Source organism: Blennius ocellaris (assembly GCF_963422515.1).
Source record: "Blennius ocellaris genome assembly, chromosome: 12".
Lineage (NCBI taxonomy): Eukaryota > Metazoa > Chordata > Actinopteri > Blenniiformes > Blenniidae > Blennius > Blennius ocellaris.
Window position 1 is genome coordinate 13,278,776 of NC_137661.1, and position 20,968 is coordinate 13,299,743.

Sequence of the window (20,968 nt, forward strand, 5' to 3'; positions counted from 1 at the left end):
TACTGTCATCCATCTCCCGTTTAATCCGATTTCTAGAATTAGCTTCATCTAATCCTCCAGGTTAATAAAAAAATAGACTGACCAAAGTCCAGATGTCAAAATTACAACCTTTATTTTTTGCTATTTAATTTCCATACAAAGACAGGTTTGTTCTTTCGTCAAATGCAAATTACAGAATATTAATGTGGTGCAAATTGCCCGCTACAGTATATTGGCAAAATCTAGGTCACCATCATCATTCTGTTATTGTGGAAAACCTGATTTATTCAGTTAGTCTTTGATGAACTGCTTTTTACCAAATCTACAAATTAGTAACACTACGCTTTTCTTACTCCAAACTGAATTATTTATTGTACAGTATAAAGCATCAGTTACAGCCATCTATCACTTTTAATTACTGTGCCTGTAGAAAAGTGCACATTTGAAACATAATTTGACCTTTAACACATTGAGTTGTTTCAAATCTGAGATTCATATCTAAAGCCACAGCAACAGAGAAAACCTAATATATGTCGCATGACAAAGATCCAAAATTAGTAAATTTACTTGAACTCAGGCTGACCTTTCTGAATTCAAAAATGTGTTCAGCTTCATTCTACTCCTGAAGATATTTAGTGTTGCAGCCTAAACGACAAAGCAGCCAAGAGCTTCACTCAAACTTGATCCCCTGAGCCAGAGGAAGATCCTTGCTGTAGTTGATTGTGCATGTTGAACGCCTCATGTACTGCTTCCAAGAGTCACTGCCCGACTCTCTGCCACCTCCTGTATGCTTTTCCCCACCAAAGGCACCGCCGATCTCAGCTCCACTTGTAGGAATGTTGACATTCACAATACCACAGTCGGATCCTTTGGGCCCTAACCAGCGGAAAACCCGGCCCATATCTTTGGTGAAGATGCTGCTGGACAGACCCTGCTGGACCTCGTTGTTCCAGGCAAACGCCTCCTCCTCTGTGTTGAACTTGAGAACATAGAGGATGGGGACAAAGGTTTCGGTATGGACAATTGGTGCATCATGAGCCAGTCCTGTAATGATGGTGGGCTCAACGTAGTTTCCAGGGCGGTCCATGACCTTTCCTCCACAGACCACAGTTCCACCCTGCTGCTTGGCCTGCTCAACAGCCGCCAGGTACTGCTGCACAGCTTGTTTGGTATGCAGAGGACCATACAGGGTGCTGGGGTCCCAGGGGTCGCCAATGCGGACTTGTTTGTACGCCTTGGCAATCCTTTCAACCACTGTGTCGTGGAGACTCTCGTGCAGCATCAACCTTCTGGTTGTGGTACAGCGTTGGCCTGCAGTCCCCACAGAAGCAAAGACAGCAGAAGGCACCACGAGATTCAGGTCAGCATCTTCAAAGACAATGATAGCGTTGTTTCCACCCAGCTCCAACAACTTGCGACCGAACCGTTCTTGCACCATCATGGCCACCATCTTGCCAACATGTGTGCTGCCAGTGAAAGACAGCAGATCAACGCGCTCATCCTTGGCCATGGCGGTGCCAATGTCTGCACCACCACAGGTCATAGAGCAGATGGCACCAGGCAGGTTATTCTTCTCGAGCACTCCAGCCACAATCTTGCTAACTGCAACACTGGTGAGAGGAGTTGTAGGGGCTCCTTTCCAAAGGCAGACGTTACCACAGGTCAGAGCAATAGCATTGTTCCAGCCATAGACGGCAACGGGAAAGTTGAACGCTGTGATGATGCCAACAAGACCAACTGGGTTCCACTGCTCAATCAGGGCATGACCTGGTCTTTCCGATGGCAGGATGGGTCCCCCAATCATTCTTGATAGACCAACAGCATAATCACAGACGTCAACGTACTCCTGCACTTCGCCCACTCCTTCAACATAGATCTTTCCCATTTCAAGAGCTACAAGACTTCCCAGAACATTGATCTTCTTTCTTAATGCGTCACCAATCTGCCGCACGATCTCTCCCCTTTTGGGTGCGGGGATATCTGCCCACATCTTCCAAGCTTCCCTCGTCTTCTGGATAGTTTCTTCATACTCAGCCAAAGTGGCCTGGGTAACTCTGGCAATAGGCTCATTGTTGGCTGGGCAGTATGATGTGACAACCTCGCCACTGCCTCCCCAGCTCCCATTGTAAACTCCTGGGTTGTCCTCTGACAAACCCAGTTCTTTCAGCCAGGAGTATTTGGGCTGGTTGATGAGAAGACTTGACATGGCTGCTGCTTGTTGGCAGTGGGCAGATGCAAACCTGTGTTTCAAGAGGAGCCTGCTGTGCCGGGCGAATGTCAGAGTCAAACAACGCTGCATGAGTGCTGTAAACAAAGAAGAGTAAAGATTATTTTTATGTTTTCAGGACATTGACATAATACTTGACACACACAGCAAGTTGGATGTTCACTCAACAGCCATTTACAATATTGATTTATTAGTAATTGTTAAGTTAAGTAATGGCATTAGATTTTCCAAAACACCAAATAAAACTCTGGATTCCAAATAACTTTTTTCTTCTTGTCTGGCTCAGTATAAAAAAATTGATTTACTCCTAAACTTACAAAAACAACCCATACTAGTAAGTCAGTGCAGTTTTTGTTGCGAGTTGCACTTGTTCTGTCAAAAAATAAACATTTTCTTAATTTCTCAGGCTAAAAAGTAACATTAAAAACACGTGTCACAGTCCAGTGCAGTGTGCAGTTCATGTGTGCTGAAAAGTATGAAGAGGGTCAACAGCTGTTAAACTAGTGACTGGGGGGGTTAAAAATAGGCTTCTCATAGAGGGTCTTTTGTGTAGAATGAAACAATGTAATTAGAATGTTTGAATTATTCTTGCTTGAATTATAATTCAGTCAGTTTAAAAAACAAAAGTTGTTGGACATTTCTTAATTGCATTGGGCAGAAAGTTATTTTGTCAAAAAAAATAACAGGAAAAAACCAACTAGTTACAGATTTTTAAATATAAAAGGGACTCCTTTTATTCTTCCAACATGCATCAACAATAAATGTAGATTTAGGAATAACTTGATTTGGGCAAAAACAAAAAAGAGTCCTAATGTCACCTTGAGATGTTAACATAGTATTTTGCAAGGCCCATTAGATGACACTCATAGATCCGTAGTTAAAATACAAATTGCTGCAACTCCAACAGTGTCAACTTTGCTCAATCAAAAGCAGCTGTCAAGTCACAAGCACATCGAAAAGAATAATTCAAACTTTCAGAAGCTGGCAGGATACTAACCAGAAAAGTCTAAATTATGGTAATTATTCTAAAATATCCCAACTGTCACCAACTTATTGTGTTCAAACTCACTGTTAAAACCCCATGTGCTGAACAAATCTGATAGAAAAGGTTTCAGATTACCGTTTGGCTGATTGTATGTTGTCAAGTTCACACTTAAAAAAATCTGTCGCTCAAACAAAAAATAAATAAAAAGGCAAACAGCAGAGGTGGGTGTGTTTTTGGACAGCGACTAGTTAAGCATTTTGGCAAGTCTATTTCCTTCCCAGATACGTTACATAACCATGTCTCCTCACACGAGCTCCACGTCCAACAGGTTACTCAACCATACCTCCCCCCAATGCGCCTGCGCATGTCATCCGAGTTTGGAAACCCACGAGGTTAAAATAACTTGAATTTACGGCGTGGTGATGGGATAAAATCATGAACAGCGGTGTTGTTTCTAACTACAGTGGTAATAATAACCTCTGCTTCGCATGTGTGGCGTTTCACATCGTGCAGAGTAGTTTTACAACTTCCTACTTCACACGATATTTTTAATAAGTGTGACGACGTCTTCCCAAGGTCTCGCAGCTTAAATTCACGAACATGACGACGCTGCTACAACATATCAACGAGCATAACGTGCAAAATGTTCGTGAACCGCAAGTCCGCAGTAATTTCAGGTAGTTTTGACTCACGTTGATATCGGATCCAAAGGAGCACGTACCCTCCAGAGAATGGAAGACCTCGTCGTCTCTCGATTTGTACGTCACAATGAGGGCGGAAGTTCCGTCGCTGTGCTTTGCTCTGATTGGACAGAACTCGTACGCTCCGAGGCGCCCGCTTTGTTGTACCGATCCATGCTAACAACCTCTCTTTGTTGTGATTTACCGTCCAGCCGGTGTGTTTCTGTAAACACTGATACAGTTACATTTTGTTACACCTTGAAGGATGAGCGGTGGAGTGTACGGAGGCGGTGAGTGGCGCATCGTGACCGAACTAATCCCAAACTGCAGTCCACGTCCCGTTGTGTTGCTTTAGCTTACTTTGTAGTGAGCTAGTAATGCTAACTCTGCTAACGTTTAGCGTCGCTTGGAGAAAATAGCTGCTTGTTTTACTCTTCAGCTAATCAACTGGTGGTTAAAATGTATAAATAAACAAATCACTTCAGTAACTTAGTCTCGTAGTTGGGGATGAACTTGAATCGCATCCACGTTAAGGCAAGCGCTAAGCTAGCATTGGAATGAATGAAAGAGGGATAGCCGAGCTGTTGAGCACATCATGAAATAGTTTGTTTCATGTTTAATTAAACTAAACGTTGTTTGTGTCACGTTTGACAGAGATCAGGGGGAATTGAAGTTCATTGTGTTTATACATTGTAACTCAGTTCCTTTATATTTGCTTTCACGTGTCTTGAGTGAGCGCCAACGCATCTCGTTTCCACTCATTTACACGAGTGGGCCATATTTCTCCTGTTGGTAAAGTGACAAATATCTATGCCTACTACAACTACCTACAGTTGTTGAATTCATCCACACACATGAAGCTCCCTAATGTATCTTGTTTCGTTTCACAGAGCACATATCCCACAGGTATAATCGACACTTCTGTACTGTTTTCATTTGAGTTACGCTTGTCCAATAATATTCTTCATATTCATTCCATTTGCACAAGGCTATAAAGCAGTATAACAGACCAGCGTGCAGCTTCACATTAGTTTGAGAGAGAACTTCACCATGGTAACATCAGCATTAGAAGCACATTATTTCACATTACAATAGCAGAATAGTTCTTTATTGTCATTGTAGAAGCAATATTAAAAGTGTTTACAGCAGTAAAATATGTGGCTCAGGGGAATTGTGGACAAAAGATCTGAACGAATGTACAAAAAACAGTGCATCATTTTCTTAAAATAACCTTTACGTTTGTTTTATTTGTCAACAAAATCATTATTATCAATATTTTATTGCAATGCACTGACATTGATATTTTATTTAACTTTACAGTTTTATCTTACCCAAACATTTCTTCTTTTTATTGTAGATGAGGTGGGAGCGTTGGTGTTTGACATCGGCTCTTATTCTGTTAGAGCCGGCTACGCGGGAGAAGACTGTCCTAAGGTATGTGGATCACTCAGATGACCTGATTAACTGTGTCTTTCTTCTCTGAGCGCATCTTCATCTCCCCTCTAGGGGTACACCAATGTCAAGGAAATGAGGGCTGTTCCCCTCGAGACATACAGGATATTAAATTGAGTTCAGATCCTTCTGGAAGCCCGTGCTTTGGATTTTGTGAATGAGTGAGATGTTTGGGAACAAATGAGTTTTTGGTTTGTCTATGTCATGCTGATTTTTGCTAATGCCACACTATAGATAAGTTTGAGATAAAATGTGAAGCTTTAATTATATGACCTGATATCACAAGTCTGGTTTTTTTCCCCCAATCTTTCCGGTCAGAACAGAGCAACTTTGTTGTCTTCAATTATGGTACATCGTCCTGACTAAATAATTTTTTAAAATCCTAGCAGTTTCTGTGATGGACTGGCAATCAGTCTAGAGTGTACCCTGCCCTTTCCCATAGATAGCTGGGATTGGCTCAGACAGCCCTTAACCCTAAACAGAATAAAGTAGGACAGAAAATGGCTCGATGAATGGAATCTTAGTTGGTTTTGTATAACTGGTAGCCTTTTAACGCATGCCTGGATAATCTCGGCTTTGTGATGTGATTTAAATCAATTATAACTGACCATAATTTCAATTGGTCAATGGGATCCAAACTACTTGTTTGACACAAGGATAGACAGAAGATATCTTTAAATATCTTCTGAGTTGTCGAGCTGCAGAAGTCTACAAGATGTTACAAAGCCATTTCTGTGACTTAACATACCCATAAGTTCAGTTAAACATTGATAGAAAGTATTTGGTGGCGTCACCAATCTTGCAAGAAATGGGAACCCAACCAAATACATTATGATGCAGGATGATCATTGTGGAAGCATTCGTCAGGGTGGTCTTTGCGATTAAACTATACTATATATAAACTATAATAATAGATTTGAATTGTACTGAAAATGTATTGATATAAGTGCTTTCAACACCCTCCCAGCTCAGAAGCAGATGTCGAAGCTGCTGTTTACATGATGTCTTGGTCAATATCAACAAAAACATTAGGGTTTCTAAACTGTTGTCCTGTTGTCCTGGAATTTATTGATTTCGGGTTTGGATGGGAAAGAGCTTTGTGATAAAAGTTTGTGGAAAGTAACATTGATAAATAAGTGTCTGCGAATATGTATTGACCTGCTCTTTGTTTTTGTTCGTTCTCTGCTCAGGCTGACTTCCCCACAGTGATCGGCGTGACTCTAGACCGAGAGGATGGCAGCACGCCGATGGAGACAGATGGCGACAAGAGCAAGCAGAACGGCACCACCTACTACATCGATACCAATCAGCTGCGGGTACCCAGAGAGAACATGGAGGTCATGTCTCCGCTCAAGAACGGCATGAGTGAGTGTCAAGTTGATGAGAAGTTTTCCCTTGCTTTGTTGTCTTGCCTGTAATTTACAGATAGCAGTTGGGGTACTTGCACTTTTATGCAGCGCTAGTTTAACCACATTACAAAAACTGAATGTCTGTTGTAAAAAGGTCAATATGGGTGTTCAATGTAAGTATTGGATGTACGAGTTAATATTAGCAATTCATATTTTTAATTGTGTGTGCTTTACATGGTTTTAGGCAGTGAACTGCCCAGCCGTCATTTGGAGTCAATTTTCGGAAAAGACAGCCGAAAAAATAGTGGACGTGTCGTTCAAAGCCTCTAAAATATGTGTATAATGGTCATCACTGCTTGTCACCATCTAATTTTGCTTAAATTCATCTTTTTTCATCAAAATATAGTGAATTATCGGCTCGAGTACACAACTCGCAACTGACTTCCAGTTTGTATTGCGCCCAGTAACAAGCAACATGATTGGTCAAACGATAGCATGTGGTATATACCTTTTTAATGGCGGCTTCTGATTGGTTCGTAACTCTCTGACTCATCCTGGTGCGTTCAAATGCCGGGGCAGAGGGGAGGAATGTGGATACATTTTCTTTCCAAACGGCTGAGGAATTATATATGTAGACTCCACACAGGTGGGACTAATTCTATGGCACTATGATCAATCTAATATTTCATTTCCAAAATGTTGACACGTGTTTGGATAACTGTGCATCATTCATGCTTTTCATTGAAGCATAAAATATTATTTGCTGTGAAAATGCTGATTTCAATGGAAGTATTAACAATCATGCTTGCTCCATCACTAATTTATGTGTGAGTGGGCCATACTACGGTCTTGGGACCAAACTATCGGAGGCCTGCAGATAACAAATAAGGATCGGTTATTTAATTAAAAACTAATCAGAGAATAATAGTAACTATTCCAGAGTTCATCGTCTATAGGTGCACAGTGAAGGGGTGCAGACAAAAGTAATGTGTCAACTACCAGGGGCATAAACAAGTACATGCAGTGAAGTTTAAAGTGAGGTGAGTTACAGGTACAAGTGAAAACCATCACCAATGAATAAGAAGCTATTACCATAAAAGAAAAAACAACAACTTTTTAATAAAGTAGGAAAGTATATTAGATGCATCAGCAAAAATGTCAAGGAGTAAATGAAATATATTACTGTTAAAAAAAAAAATCTACATGTCACAATATATTATTTAGCAGTCCAGAATCCATTAGAATGCACCATTTAAGGTCTATCTCTTTCTATTATTTTTTTTTTCTTTAAATTTCTTCCCCCTGGTCGCTGATCCCTAAAATTTTGGACACTCATATTTTTGGGATGAACACTCAAAACACTGATTTCTGCCTAAAACTATGGTGCTTGAACTGTTTTCGCATAATTAGACATTGCTGAGCTCACATGATGGATGGCAAAATCGTCACACATCTCGTGTCCTCTCGAATGAAGCCAAGCCCCTTGCTATCTTTGGTTTGCTGCCATATTAGCCCACATATGATCTTATGCTCCTTTCTCTAATGTGGCCTTATTTTGCATGCGTTACACAGCTAAAGCCAAATGTGGGTCATTATATTATGTGGGTTATTCAGAGCTTTCCTTGGTTCTCATCTGGAGTTTAAGCTGCACAAGTCATCCATACTGTTCATTCTGCTAAACGTATAGCATAGTATTGATTTATAATTTATTCAAACTGTACACATGGTGTGTACCAATTTAAACATTTCTTCTTTATGAACAACCCTTTCATTAGTATTATTTATTGTTAATGATGATAATTGTTACTTGCAGTTGTCCAGGGAACCCTTTTAACATTTTCTTTTTAAATATTCATTATTCAAAGCGTTTAAGACTATTCACATAATTTAAAGCTGGAGTATCAAAGTCCTTTTGGTTTGAGGGCCACATACAGTTCTATTTGTTCTTAGTTGGGCCAAAGCAGTAATATTTTACCATGATAATATCAGTTCAATGACGACATGACAAAAAAAGTCATTTCTTTTCAAGTGCAGAAAATGCAAGTGCATTGTGAAAAATGTTACCATTTAATGTAGTTTTCCCAAAACACAGAATAAAGTAGTTATATTAGATTTAAACATTTTAAATTTGGTTTAACATTGTGGTGTCTAATTGTTCCCAAAGGCCAATACTTTTCAGTTACGGCCACACTGGTCTTGCAACTATTAGTAACAGCAGCCAAACGACAAATATGCTGGTGTGCCTACCTCGCCGATCACACTCATCAGAATCTGGTCCACTGAAGTTCATCTGTGAAGCTATTTAGAGACAAGTGTGACATCAATCTTAATTGCAGCAGAGCAGCACTGTGGGACCACAGACACCCCCAGAGAGGACTGACCTGGAACATCGGTGCCTGGTGTTGAAATTAATGTCTAAAAAAGCTCCTCGTTGCTCTATTTTCTCCACCATCTGACCCAAGTGGAATAAAAAGGAAATGAATTGAACCCTTTTGTGTTATGTTGGACTGTGTGGCCACAAATGAAATGCAGCCACGGAATGCAACAACATATCGGCTATGTACTTAAGAAATGCCTTTCTGTACATGACATTTACTAATACAGACATTCTTGTTCTCTACACCCCATTTCTGTTTTATTGTAATTGTTTTACATTACCTTAACCATTCTGCTTTATTTTCTAAATAACTTACATATGCATGAAAAGTGACTTGACATAACAAACTTGGCTCTTTGTTTTCTCGTTGACCCTGTTAACAGTTGAGGACTGGGACAGTTTCCAGGCCATTTTGGATCACACGTACAAGATGCACTTCAAGTCTGAACCCAGCCTGCATCCAGTGCTCATGTCAGAAGCATCGGTGAGTTTTCTATTGTTCTATGCAGCTGGAATCGGTACTTCTGGTGAGCCGAGATGCTGTTTTCTTTGAGTCGAACAGATGTGATGAGGTGTAGATTTCCATAGAGGGGGGGTTTTCTTTCCTCACTGGTCCTTTATCGTCACTTGGATATTTGCATTTGTTTGTATTGGCTGACCGTGATGATTTTGTTATTGATGGACTGACCTGTTCTTTTTTGTTTTGCAGTGGAACACACGGGCAAAACGAGAAAAACTAACGGAGCTGATGTTTGAGCATTACAACATTCCCGCCTTCTTCCTCTGCAAATCAGCAGTGCTGTCTGCGTATCCTTTACTGTTTCATGTATATATACCTTTCAATACTTATAGTGTGTTACTGATTCATTGATCGTTGAGGTTTTTAATATCTGGAGGCACCTTTTTTAATGTATTCAGGGCCTGAAGTGATGTTCTTTGTGGTAGTCCAGGCCCCCGTTTTTCTTGTGCTTCCACCATTTTCGTACACAAAATGCACATTCTAATGCTGTATTCCATGTATGTTCAAGCACGTTGCTCGATTGTGTCCTTCACTTTAAATATTCCAGCTTTGCCAATGGGAGGTCGACAGGCTTAGTCCTGGATAGTGGAGCCACACACACCACAGCTATTCCAGTGCACGACGGCTACGTCCTGCAACAAGGTGATCAGCTGTTCTAAATGATTCATTGTTGAAAACGCTGACAACTTGCTGAGATTACCTGAACACCCCCCCCCCCCCCCCACCCCCCACAGAGCTAACCTGTATAATGTGTGAGAGGCAGATAGAAACGTGATCGTCTTGATGCTTCACTGTTGTGAGTGCATCCGTTCTGTGCGTGTGGCTGCCATCTGCTGGGCTTAGAAAACATTGTAGTCTTGCAGGTCAAACAAGTTGCTGAAACTAATGTTGGGTCATGATAGCTTTGTGTTGTACGTTCTGTTTTTATGTGTTATTGTCAAACAAGATGTTCACTGAACTGTCGGGATCTTTCAATCCAATTCAACTACCGTTGCACCTTATTTGTGATTTGCGATTTAAACCAGCTTGTAGAGGGACAATGATTTATTTTACAAACTACAGTTACCATCTTAATAGTTTTCATATGGAGGGATTATCTGTGTAGCAGTGGGACGACTGGACTGATAAGGAAGTTTTGACCACAGTGTTTTGTAAACACCGTGGTGAGAAATCCTACTGATACTGATGTTGGATACTGTTGTCTTAAACTTGAATCAAACTTGAATCACCCAAAACTGTTTTGAGGATGTGATACTGATATTGAATGCCAATTAATCACATATTTGACTTATTATCTCTGACAGGCATTGTCAAATCACCACTGGCCGGAGACTTCATGAGCATGCAGTGTCGGGAGCTATTTCAAGAGTTAACTGTTGAGCTTATCCCGCCCTACATGATTGCATCCAAGGTAAGAAAAAATAAATAAATATATAAATGCAAATCACATATGTAAAATTTTCTTTCAATGTTTGATATGAGTTCACCACATGAAATACACATCTTGACAGAGTCATCCAGTCTTTCTGTCATTGCAGGATCCAGTGCGGGAGGGTGCGACACCGAGCTGGAAGAAAAAAGAAAAGCTACCTCAAGTCACCCGCTCATGGCATAATTACATGTGTAATGTAAGCAACTGGTTCATTACTATTTTATTTGTTTTGCGATTCGGTGATGATTTAAAATGTGAAGGAGCTGAATGTGTGAAAACTTCCCTGTGTTATACTTTGCAGTGTGTAATCCAGGACTTCCAGGCATCAGTGCTCCAGGTGTCAGACTCGCCATATGATGAACAGTAAGACAGTTCTTTCGAGATTCATGTGATGCCCTATGTTATTGGAATAAATTTCATGGTAAAGAGGCCACTTTCTAATGCTGGCATTAGAAAGCAAGTGGCGTGTGCATCACATGCTCATAGATTTTTTTTAAACGGAGGTTTAGACATAGCTTTCAGTTTGCAGAAAAAAAACAAGAGGTAGAATTTAACCTGAATGTAAAATGAAAGCATTTTTATTGTGATGGTCTGTTGGAAATGCATATTAATATTCTTTAGTCTACAGCTCCTATACACGTGTGCACCTGAAAAGTATTAGTCTTCTGAGAACGCCACATGTCAGTCCCATTGTTGGAAACATGACTTACCTGCTATGACACGGTTTCATCAGGGTTGCTGCCCAAATGCCCACGGTGCATTACGAGCTACCCAACGGCTACAACTGTGACTTTGGAGCCGAGAGGCTGAAGATCCCAGAGGGTTTGTTTGACCCCTCCAATGCTAAGGTTAGTGCTCAATCAATTTAATATAGAAGCCCAAATGTAGTGATTGTACCTGTTGTGCTACGTCGTAGCTAATTATATTTCCCCAGTTAAGAAAACCTGCTTTTAATTCACTCCATGGGTGCTTTGTGTGTTGTAATGTTTGTTCTGATCACCTGCAGGGTCTGTCTGGAAACACCATGTTGGGAGTTGGACACGTGGTGACGACCAGTGTGGGAATGTGTGACATCGACATACGGCCAGTGAGTATCGGAAGATCTAAATTGACATTTGTTTTCTATCTCAGATTTTAACCAGTTGAACAGAAATTTTACTTTTATTTTGCACCTTGTATGACAAAAAAAGACATTTAATATTTTTTTGATTTGAAACAAACCCAGAACTATATTTTCTCTATTTTCTGTGTAAAAGGCTTCAGATTTGAGCCTAACTTTACAAAGATTTCTGGAATTGAACAAATCGATCTTTTGTTTAAGGGCCTATATGGCAGTGTGGTGGTGACTGGAGGCAACACGCTCATTCAGGGCTTCACTGACCGACTGAACAGAGAACTCTCTCAGAAAACCCCTCCGGTAAGTTATCTTAGTAAAGATGCTTTTCTAAATATGACTATTCACGCTCTTTTGGTTTGTGAAACAAACTACCTGCTGTTCGACAATTAGAGTTTGATGTACAACACTACTGCTCATTGACTTGCCACTCTTTTTCCCATGCGTTGTAGATGGTTACGGTTTGAGTGTTTGTATAATTGCAGAGTATGAGGTTGAAGTTGATCGCCAACAACACGACCGTGGAGCGTCGGTTCAGTGCCTGGATAGGAGGATCCATCTTGGCATCACTTGTAAGGACACACAAGTCAAAAAGACACCTCATTAAGAGAACAGTGCCTTATGACATATTGCAGAAACTCATTTCATGTGCATTTAATTCATTAGTTTTAATTGCTGATGAACATGTTTTTGTTCAACTTATAGGGAACTTTCCAGCAGATGTGGATCTCCAAGCAAGAGTATGAAGAGGGAGGGAAGCAGTGTGTGGACAGGAAGTGCCCTTGATTTGACAGCAAGTCAAACTCCCCTCACTGTTTTCACCGCAAGCTCAACATCTTGAGCCGTCGACCTCTGGCTGAGACTCAGGAACACTTTGCCGTTTTAAAATCAAGCTTGTCCATATGCCTGACTGGGATTTGTCGTGAAAATCAAACATCTGCGGTTTATTTGTTTTGTTTTTTTTAAATTCAAGTCCAAACAGACAAGTCTGTCGCCTTATTTCTTGAGTTGTTGGTGTGGGATGGAATTTTGTCGTCCGAACTGATGATGGAAAGTACATTTTGTGCATGAATAGTCTTTTATTTTTAGTTTGAGGTGAATACAGATTTCATTGTTTATAAGTGTTCTGTTTCTTTTATCCCATGACCAAATCTAAAGCAAAGGCCTATCAGTTCTCGCCCGTGCTCACTGGTGTTCTAACACAAATAAATCTGTATTTAATTTCCACTTTATCCTTTGCATATTTAAATGTTTTTTCCTCTAAAAAATACCTAACTTGAATATACACCCTTCATCCAAACAATGGTTGCAGGTACTGGAGCCAGTACCGGTTTCCAAAACTTAAGACATCCGTACAGTGAGAACATGCAAACTCTACATCAGAAAGACTCCAAATGTAAATCAAATCAGTGTTGTGATGTTTTTTTTTTATTCTGTGGCCCCATCCATTTAAAAAAAACAAACAAACAAACAAACAACCCAAACATTAACTCCATTGTGCTACAAATGAATTCACAACCAAAATTTTAGGGTGATATTATTCATTTTGCAAGAGTTTCTGACCACTCCATTTCTTGAGTCGATGCACACTGCAGAGTTGAATCACAGTGACGATTAAAAAGCTTGATATTTCATGATGCGGGGACCTTCATTGTCGGGAATTTCTCTTTCAGTTTTTGCAAGGATTGCATCCTTTGGCGCTCTTTGCGGACTTTTCCCCGAAGGAGCTTCTCAATGCGCAGCCTGCGTGGTAAACATTTTAATTATTGTAAACCAGCATTGACTTTATATGATTTTCATTTAGGATAAACTTGACAGCATGTTAAGTATCTTACCTTATATGTGGCTGGACAAATGGTGGTGTGTAGAATCTCCTGCGTGTGTATCTTCTATTCATGTACCAAGGAATAGGGTGTTCCTTGAACCGATACCTGTTGAGGTGAGGGGGGGGGCATCTCAATATGAAAATCACCCTTCACAATATAGTGAATCCCCATAAATGTGTTTTTGTAAATGGTACTATGATCACCTCACAAAGAACATCAGATTTGAACCAAAATGATAAACTCAACTAAAATCTCTTACAATGTGAATGAAGTTTTTCAGTGAAATTTGTGTAAGCAAGCTTGGATAAAATACAAAGGCCAATGAGTCATTCAAAATGATGATTCTCTCAGCTGTTTACAATTGCCCGAGATTTCATCCTCACCAGTAGACATGTCCAAATATGTTCCTCCTCCAGTCTCCTGGTCGGCCTTTCTCCTGTCCCGTCTGTAGCAGACGCAGCGCAGTCTCTCTCTCCGTCGCCACAGTTTCCAGTCTGATCATTGACCGCTCAATCTGTGGGTGAAAAGGAAAGCTTTACCCTGGCCAGAGTTCTAATTTCCTATGACTACAATAAAAACTCTTAAAATGTAGGTCTTGCGTCACTAATACGTCATGTATAACAGCCTGTATGTGGCACTTCAGTATCACACCAACCTTTCGCAGTCTCTCTGGGCTCGGCATCTGAACTCTTTGCCGTTTTGCTTCCTGCTCAAGTGTGAGCAACATGTTCTTTTCTTTCATCAGCACATACCTGAGACAGAATGACGGCAATACAAAAAAAGTTGGGAAAAACGACTTCCTCCAAGAAGCACCGGGAACATTTCCACACCGCTCACCATAGTTTGTGTAAATCCTCGTTACTTTTTGTTCTCATTTGCTTGGCGGTCCATGGTGCACCTTAAATATGACAAACCAAAATGTGTCAAATTATGCTATCTTGCATCGCTAAAACAACCTTGTTTATTAGTCAGTGATGGTGATAATCACCTACAAGATGTATCATTTAAAAAGATGCACATTTAAGTGTATAATCAGGTTCATATGAATGTTTTTGCTAAAACTACCGATGGCATTTTGTTTTGTTTCTTAAAAGCTGTAGATTTCACCTGACTTCACGGTGGTCTCTCCCCAGTTCTCCGGAGCATCAAAGAACTCATCCAGTCCTCTTCTATTGCTGGTTGTGTGCAGAGTTCGACACTGAGCTGCAGACTGGATGGGACTGCTCCAAAACGAGGGAAGTGCACGGTTTTCCCTGATGGATGGGGGAAAAAAGAAAGAAGTCATACAAATGTATTTGTAATATTGTACTCAACTTCAGTTTGAAGATTTTAAACAAACTCTACCTCAGATAACCTTAAGAGGTTCAACACTCAAGCAGTTGCTTTCTGCTCCCTTTCATTACAACCTGAACAAAAATGCTATAATTTCTCCCGCTTTACCATATCTTACAGAGTCAATGTGCTTATGTTGTGACATGGCTTCACATTTACCTATGAGTAATTCTGCAGATCGTGAATTTCATTATTTCACTCTAGTACAGTTATCCAAAACATCCACTGGACTGGCCAAGGTTTGTCTAAATAAAACTATGTTGAACCTGTACATTGCAAGGCTGCATTTATCTAGTTTTAGTGACATTAATTTAATCTAGAGAGTTGTACATCAACTGATTGGCTCCATCTAAATGTATGTCGAAGTATTTTTAGATAATCACATTATTTAATTTCAGGGCATTAATCCTGATTGTTAACAAATAGTTACAATATTCAGAGGGACATTTTTTGTTTTACATTTAAATACGGTCACCGTGGAGGAGTACGGTGCGAGGATGGCGTCCTCATGGAACTAAGAGTTCAAAACGTAAACCAAAACACAGCCTTACTTGAAAAGATGAGTCCACCCTTTGTTTGAAGTAATAGCAGGATATTGAGTCCTTAATGTTGAAGGTATCCTGCAGACGCTTTGAAACTGCTTGCAAAGAGTCAAAACGCGAACGACCGAAGAGGACGCCGCCATGTCTGATGTGTAGACCTCCCCCTTTACCCAGCATGCATTTCTCTATATTTTAATGAATTAATTTACCTTTAAAAAACAAACAAAAATAAATCTATAATTTTTATTTGTTATGATTAATCACATTTTGTAATTTATTATTGAATAACAAAGCAAGGATACACGTGAGATGAAGAAATACAACATTTTTCCGCCCTCAGTAAACATGGCGATTTCAGCTTCATTTCTGTTTCGACCAATCATTGACCGTGTTGTTGCTCAGTCGTCCAACAGTAGCGATGGTGGGCATGAGTGTTCTCAGGTCTGCTGCTGCTTTTGCAGCCAGACTGAGTCCCTTAAAATCTGGAAACAATGCCGCAAATCTACTCACCCGTACGATCCAGCGTACAGATAAAGGTACGAAACAACCCGGTCGTACAATTAGTGGCATATTGAATTGTTAACATAGCTGTTTGTTACCATGACCTTGCGTCGGGGCTCGTTAGCCTGCTAACATGAGCTACTTGCTAAAGTCCCATTGCCAACAAAACAATCAATTTCTTTATCCTGACAAACTCCGCTTAATTTCACTCTGTCTACCTTTCTTTATATTTCTTGGTCGTGTTTAGTGTTTAGCTGGTTTACCGGGTTTAAGTGTAACTTTAATCGTCACAGTCTGTATTATGTACAATATTCAATCCTTAAATGTGTGTTAAGTTGATCTCTTAAGCATCATTATAGAAGACATTTGCTTCACATTACATAGATTTTTTATTACCATGGTATGAAGCAACATGCCGTTAAATACAAAAATCTCTTTACACTTATATAAATACACACACACGCACTGCATTTTGATTTAGCAACATAATGATCTCAATGAGGATTTTACTTGTATATGCTTGATTTTTAAAAGACATGAAAGTGAGTATCAGAAGTGTGAATTTAAGTGGGTTCGTGTGGTTATTTTGATTCTGCAGCCACAAAAATTAAATTCACTTAAAATATTGAAATGTTGGTCATACCCGATTCGTAAATGTGTTGGAAATTTGCACTGTTGGTTTGACTTTGTGACACTGGAATGAATTTGAGTGGCCAATCATGTCATAAAGTCACACTTAGTGAATGAATGTAGAGCAGTAGTGCTTGTTTGGAGAGTGAGCAAAATTGATATGTACTTTGATTCAATATATTATGACTTGTCTTGTGGCAATCTGTTACCACAGTTCAAAACGTTAAATGAAATTCACAGTCATGACCGTAAGCTTGATCCTGTTTTGTAGTGGCTGTCCGCTGGGGTCACGGAAAGAAGATGTTTATCATCAGACCTACTGACTTCTATGACAGGAGGTTCCTACGCTCGTTGGTGAGTAATAATGGCAGTATTAACAAAAATGACGCTTTTATCTGTATAGCTTTTTTTTTTTTATTCGAAGTTACTAAATGCTTCACATCAAAGCATCAATACACTTTCCCCCAAATCAGCTTACAACTGCAAATGACTATAAAAGACCATAAACAATAACATTAAAAAAAAAAGTTTTTATGAAATTATCCATTTTTTATCAAAAAGTCAGACTTTTGAGGATGAGGATTCCCTTATGCACATGGGTTTTTTGTTTTCAAAATTACATTTTGCCTTCTGCTTTCTCCGCAGCAATTTTACATCCTGCTGACCGGTATTCCTGTGGCCATCTTTGTCACCTGTGTGAATGTCTTCGTTGGTAAGTAAACACATTGCTTTGTGGGTGGTAGTTGACAGTCTTTTGTTTGGTTTTGTGAGTCAAAGATTTGAGTATATTGTTAAATGTAAAGGAAACTAATGTATAATAAACACGCGTGTAATTCTATTCTGAAGGTGAGGCAGAGCTGGCCGAAATCCCCGAGGACTATGAGCCTGAGCACTGGGAGTACTACAAGGTTTGTACAGTTGTTCTCCAGTTTTCTGATGAATTCTTATATCACTGGTCTCAACACTAGAGGAACACAATATTATGTCCTGTGACACAACTGCTGTCACTGCTCCACTGATCACGAACTACTTTTTCTTTGTGGCGTTATTGCATCCTGACATATGATTGGTTGAAGTCCTGCCTTGTATAGCCGTGACCTGTGTGAAGCGATATACCTCTGCTGAAGCTTATTAAACAAAGGCTGTACAGAATTTATGCTTTTGGGTACAACTATCTACTTTCACTCGACTCGTTTCATTATAATTTGCTACCAAATTCCACAATATAAAGATACATTTCAGTAAATATTGAGATCGCAATTACGTAATGTAATAGCTCATTGTCTTCAGTAACATCAGGCATTTATTTGTTTGTTTTTTCTAATGATAATCTGTTTTAACTGGATTTTTTTAAAGCTTAAATTAATTTATATAAAATTAATGAATGAGAGTCAAATAAGTTGTTTTCAGTGGCTGTTTTAAAGCACTGGTTTCCTACCTTAAGGTTAGAGACCCTCTTGAGAGAGAGCCAGAAAGCACAGGGAAACTGTGACTTACTGACTTGGTCAAAGAAAACCATCATGACAAACACAATGTGGAGCATCCTCGGGACCACATGACATTATGCACACATGCATTTTGCAGAGATTACTAACTTTGTTAAGAAAGTTGTTTCATATTTGTTATCATTGTTGCAACAATTTTGTCTTGTCATTGCAGCACCCCATCACCCGTTGGATTTCTCGAAACCTGTACGATTCTCCAGTGAAGGACTATGAAAAGATGATGGCTGCAATCCAAATCCAAAAGGAAAAGGCAGACATGAGGTGATTGTCGGCCGCGGCATTCTACCATCCATAGTAATGGTGTATGAAGGCCGGAAGCCCACTGTGATCCAGAAGTCAACTTTATTCCTGACTTCAAGATCAAGACACAAATTGGTTTTCTAAATGTAATTTAAGCAATACAGAAAAGGATGTGTAGCAATGCAGAAGGAAAAAGAAAACTAGAAAAATTCTTTACATATAAATAAAACGGGAGGACTCTGCATAAGTAAACACTTAAAGTAAAACCCTATCTGACGTGTCTGCACGCTATAAACTGAAGATGCAGAACTCATGAGTACAAACACCGGTCTGAGCAGTGAATCTCTAGCTGCTTCTTACGTCACTCCAAAGGAGCGTCTAGTTCTACATTTTTGGTGCAATGGGGTCAAAGATATAAACAATATAAACAGCTGATGGCTATGTTGTCTCCAAGTATGCGTAAGAATTCTAAGCAGCGACATAAATGATACATTGTACTCAAGACACTTAAGCAGGGAGATGATGATGATGTCCAAGACAGTTGATTGGCCATGAGTCTTTAAAAAAAAAAAAAATCCTGTAAACTGCTCTGGAGCAGATTACAGGTTCAGGGTCAGTTGCAGTGGCTATGTAGCCACTGGCGTAGTACTGACAACTCAAGTTAAACTTGGAAAGTCAAAATTCATCTTGGCAGTACAGGCCTCTGGACACAAGGAAAAATTCAAAACAAAATTGTCGGACTCGAGAATTGAGTTTCACAGACTCTTCGTGTAGAGAATTTGCCAGAATGTTTTTCTTCTTCTTTAATTTGCATTATTGGTGCTTTGAAGTGTAACTCGGTCCTGTTTTCTGAAGCCTGTCTTTAAAGTCACTGCCTGTTTGTTGTCAACAGACTGACCGAGCTGGAAGTGCGCCGACAGATGAGGCAGAAGGGCGACGGCCCCTGGTTCCAGGTGCCCACCCTCAGTGAGGATCTCATTGACAAGAGCCACAAGTCGACTCCTGACAACTAATTCACACGTGGCTGTCGATCAAAGTCACGACTTGTCGATCAAAGTCACTGTTTGTACATTTTTCCCTTGTTGCGTAAATAAAGTATCTTTATGTACTCTCATTTTTGAAATGTTTGACTGCAGAGGGTGATGTGGAATATTAAGGCTTTTACAGATTACAATTTTGTCCGTTTTTGGGAGGGGGGAGTTCATAAATGTGGGTGACAGAAGTTATTCTGTATATTATCTACATACATTTCCTGGTTTCAGGGCTTCCAGCAGAAAATGAAGCAATGATAGGTGAAACTCAGTGTCTAAATCAAACAAAATAGATGAGTTCTTTAAACATGAAGTGAACACACCTCGGCCAAGATGCAAACCTTGAATTGGCATTAGGTAAATATCCTCCACAAAAACATTATGCTTTTATCATCACGTGAACAAGTGGCATTTCGAAACTGAATACAATATTAATCTAGACATTTTTAAGTTTCATATGGTGGTAATGTGCTCAACACCGTATTTAATAACAGTTCGCATACTCTAAGCTGCTGTTCTTTAGTTTCACCACCAGGTGGAGCAGCAGTTGAAGTGAGCAGGGTAGCTGCAGGTTTCCACTTCCCTCAGCGCGCAGCGTGCTGAACGACAACACTGAACCTGTCTGTCTCCCCTTTTATGGTATGTTATTAGCAATAATAATAATACTATGGGGATGGGAGAAGTGAAATGCTCCAATGGATGATGGGTTTTGCCTGCATGATCAATCTCACCTTGTGAGTTTGTGTTGGAATATGAATTAATTACTACGACGGCACGAGGAGTTCTGCGTTCCACAAATTATTTTTTCTGCACTTCTTCCAGTGTGACCATTGTTATTAAGCTCATTGTTCCAGATCAACCCTCGTGGAGCTAAACAGGCTTGGAACAAGTCGTGAACAAGAATTACCCTCAAAGCCTCACTGACAAGGATTTATTTTATTATGTGTCTAAATTACTTTCTCATCACCTCTGCAGCTCCACACTGGACCTGTGTTGTATTTGGTGCTACACAAATAAAGTTGAATTGAACAGCGCACCAATACACCCAGAGGCGTCACAACGGGATTGGCAACACTTGCAATTGCCCAGGGCCCCGAGTTGAAGGGGCCCCCGAGGAACGGCTGACATTGGTCAATTTCAATGACAAAATAATGTAACTGCTTTTGACAACGCAATGACAGCGCATTGGAAATCCCCCGCACGTGGCCCTTTCTGTTTGGTGAAGTGAGCCGCACCGAGATGTTTA

At 40.0% G+C, this 20,968-nt stretch overlaps 4 protein-coding genes across 4 annotated transcripts; 2 read left to right on the top strand and 2 right to left on the bottom strand.

Moving 5' to 3' along the window:
• Window positions 1-95: 95 nt before the first annotated feature.
• Window positions 96-3,954, bottom strand: aldh7a1 (aldehyde dehydrogenase 7 family, member A1). Its single transcript, XM_080506075.1, has 2 exons — window positions 3,884-3,954; window positions 96-2,283 (listed from the first exon to the last, which is right to left on the bottom strand). The coding sequence occupies exon 2, from the start codon at window positions 2,276-2,278 to the stop codon at window positions 650-652; it is 1,629 nt and encodes a 542-aa protein (XP_080362201.1). The 5' UTR covers window positions 2,279-2,283; window positions 3,884-3,954; the 3' UTR covers window positions 96-649.
• A 66-nt stretch (window positions 3,955-4,020) lies between these two features.
• Window positions 4,021-13,749, top strand: actl6a (actin-like 6A). The gene is made up of 14 exons (XM_080506937.1): window positions 4,021-4,161; window positions 5,229-5,305; window positions 6,514-6,688; window positions 9,433-9,533; window positions 9,759-9,856; window positions 10,117-10,211; window positions 10,874-10,980; window positions 11,108-11,197; window positions 11,303-11,364; window positions 11,735-11,849; window positions 12,008-12,088; window positions 12,323-12,418; window positions 12,601-12,687; window positions 12,821-13,749. The coding sequence occupies exons 1-14, from the start codon at window positions 4,137-4,139 to the stop codon at window positions 12,899-12,901; spliced, it is 1,290 nt and encodes a 429-aa protein (XP_080363063.1). The 5' UTR covers window positions 4,021-4,136; the 3' UTR covers window positions 12,902-13,749.
• Window positions 13,717-15,958, bottom strand: mrpl47 (mitochondrial ribosomal protein L47; the record flags this gene model as incomplete). The annotated part of the gene is made up of 7 exons (XM_080506938.1): window positions 13,717-13,858; window positions 13,951-14,046; window positions 14,325-14,455; window positions 14,597-14,693; window positions 14,779-14,839; window positions 15,049-15,194; window positions 15,825-15,958. 7 exons carry the CDS (start codon window positions 15,956-15,958, stop codon window positions 13,747-13,749), a joined length of 777 nt encoding a protein of 258 aa, XP_080363064.1. The 3' UTR covers window positions 13,717-13,746.
• Window positions 15,959-16,222: 264 nt separating this feature from the next.
• ndufb5 (NADH:ubiquinone oxidoreductase subunit B5) lies at window positions 16,223-19,805 on the top strand. Its single transcript, XM_080506971.1, has 6 exons — window positions 16,223-16,351; window positions 17,218-17,300; window positions 17,592-17,658; window positions 17,793-17,854; window positions 18,606-18,712; window positions 19,584-19,805. Exons 1-6 carry the CDS (start codon window positions 16,234-16,236, stop codon window positions 19,702-19,704), a joined length of 558 nt encoding a protein of 185 aa, XP_080363097.1. The 5' UTR covers window positions 16,223-16,233; the 3' UTR covers window positions 19,705-19,805.
• The last annotated feature ends 1,163 nt before the right edge of the window (window positions 19,806-20,968 follow it).

What these genes read in the sequence shown, in the direction of transcription:
- aldh7a1 (XM_080506075.1), bottom strand. Translation starts at nt 2,278, where the DNA reads ATGCAGCGTTGTTTGACTCTGACATTCGCCCGGCACAGCAGGCTCCTC.
- actl6a (XM_080506937.1), top strand. Translation starts at nt 4,137, where the DNA reads ATGAGCGGTGGAGTGTACGGAGGCG. An exon ending in GACTCGCCATATGATGAACA is followed by an intron (nt 11,365 to 11,734) that starts GTAAGACAGTTC and finishes CGGTTTCATCAG; the next exon opens with GGTTGCTGCCCAAATGCCCA. An exon ending in GTGACATCGACATACGGCCA is followed by an intron (nt 12,089 to 12,322) that starts GTGAGTATCGGA and finishes CTTTTGTTTAAG; the next exon opens with GGCCTATATGGCAGTGTGGT.
- ndufb5 (XM_080506971.1), top strand. Translation starts at nt 16,234, where the DNA reads ATGGTGGGCATGAGTGTTCTCAGGTCTGCTGCTGCTTTTGCAGCCAGA. An exon ending in GATCCAGCGTACAGATAAAG is followed by an intron (nt 16,352 to 17,217) that starts GTACGAAACAAC and finishes CCTGTTTTGTAG; the next exon opens with TGGCTGTCCGCTGGGGTCAC. An exon ending in GGAGGTTCCTACGCTCGTTG is followed by an intron (nt 17,301 to 17,591) that starts GTGAGTAATAAT and finishes CTTTCTCCGCAG; the next exon opens with CAATTTTACATCCTGCTGAC.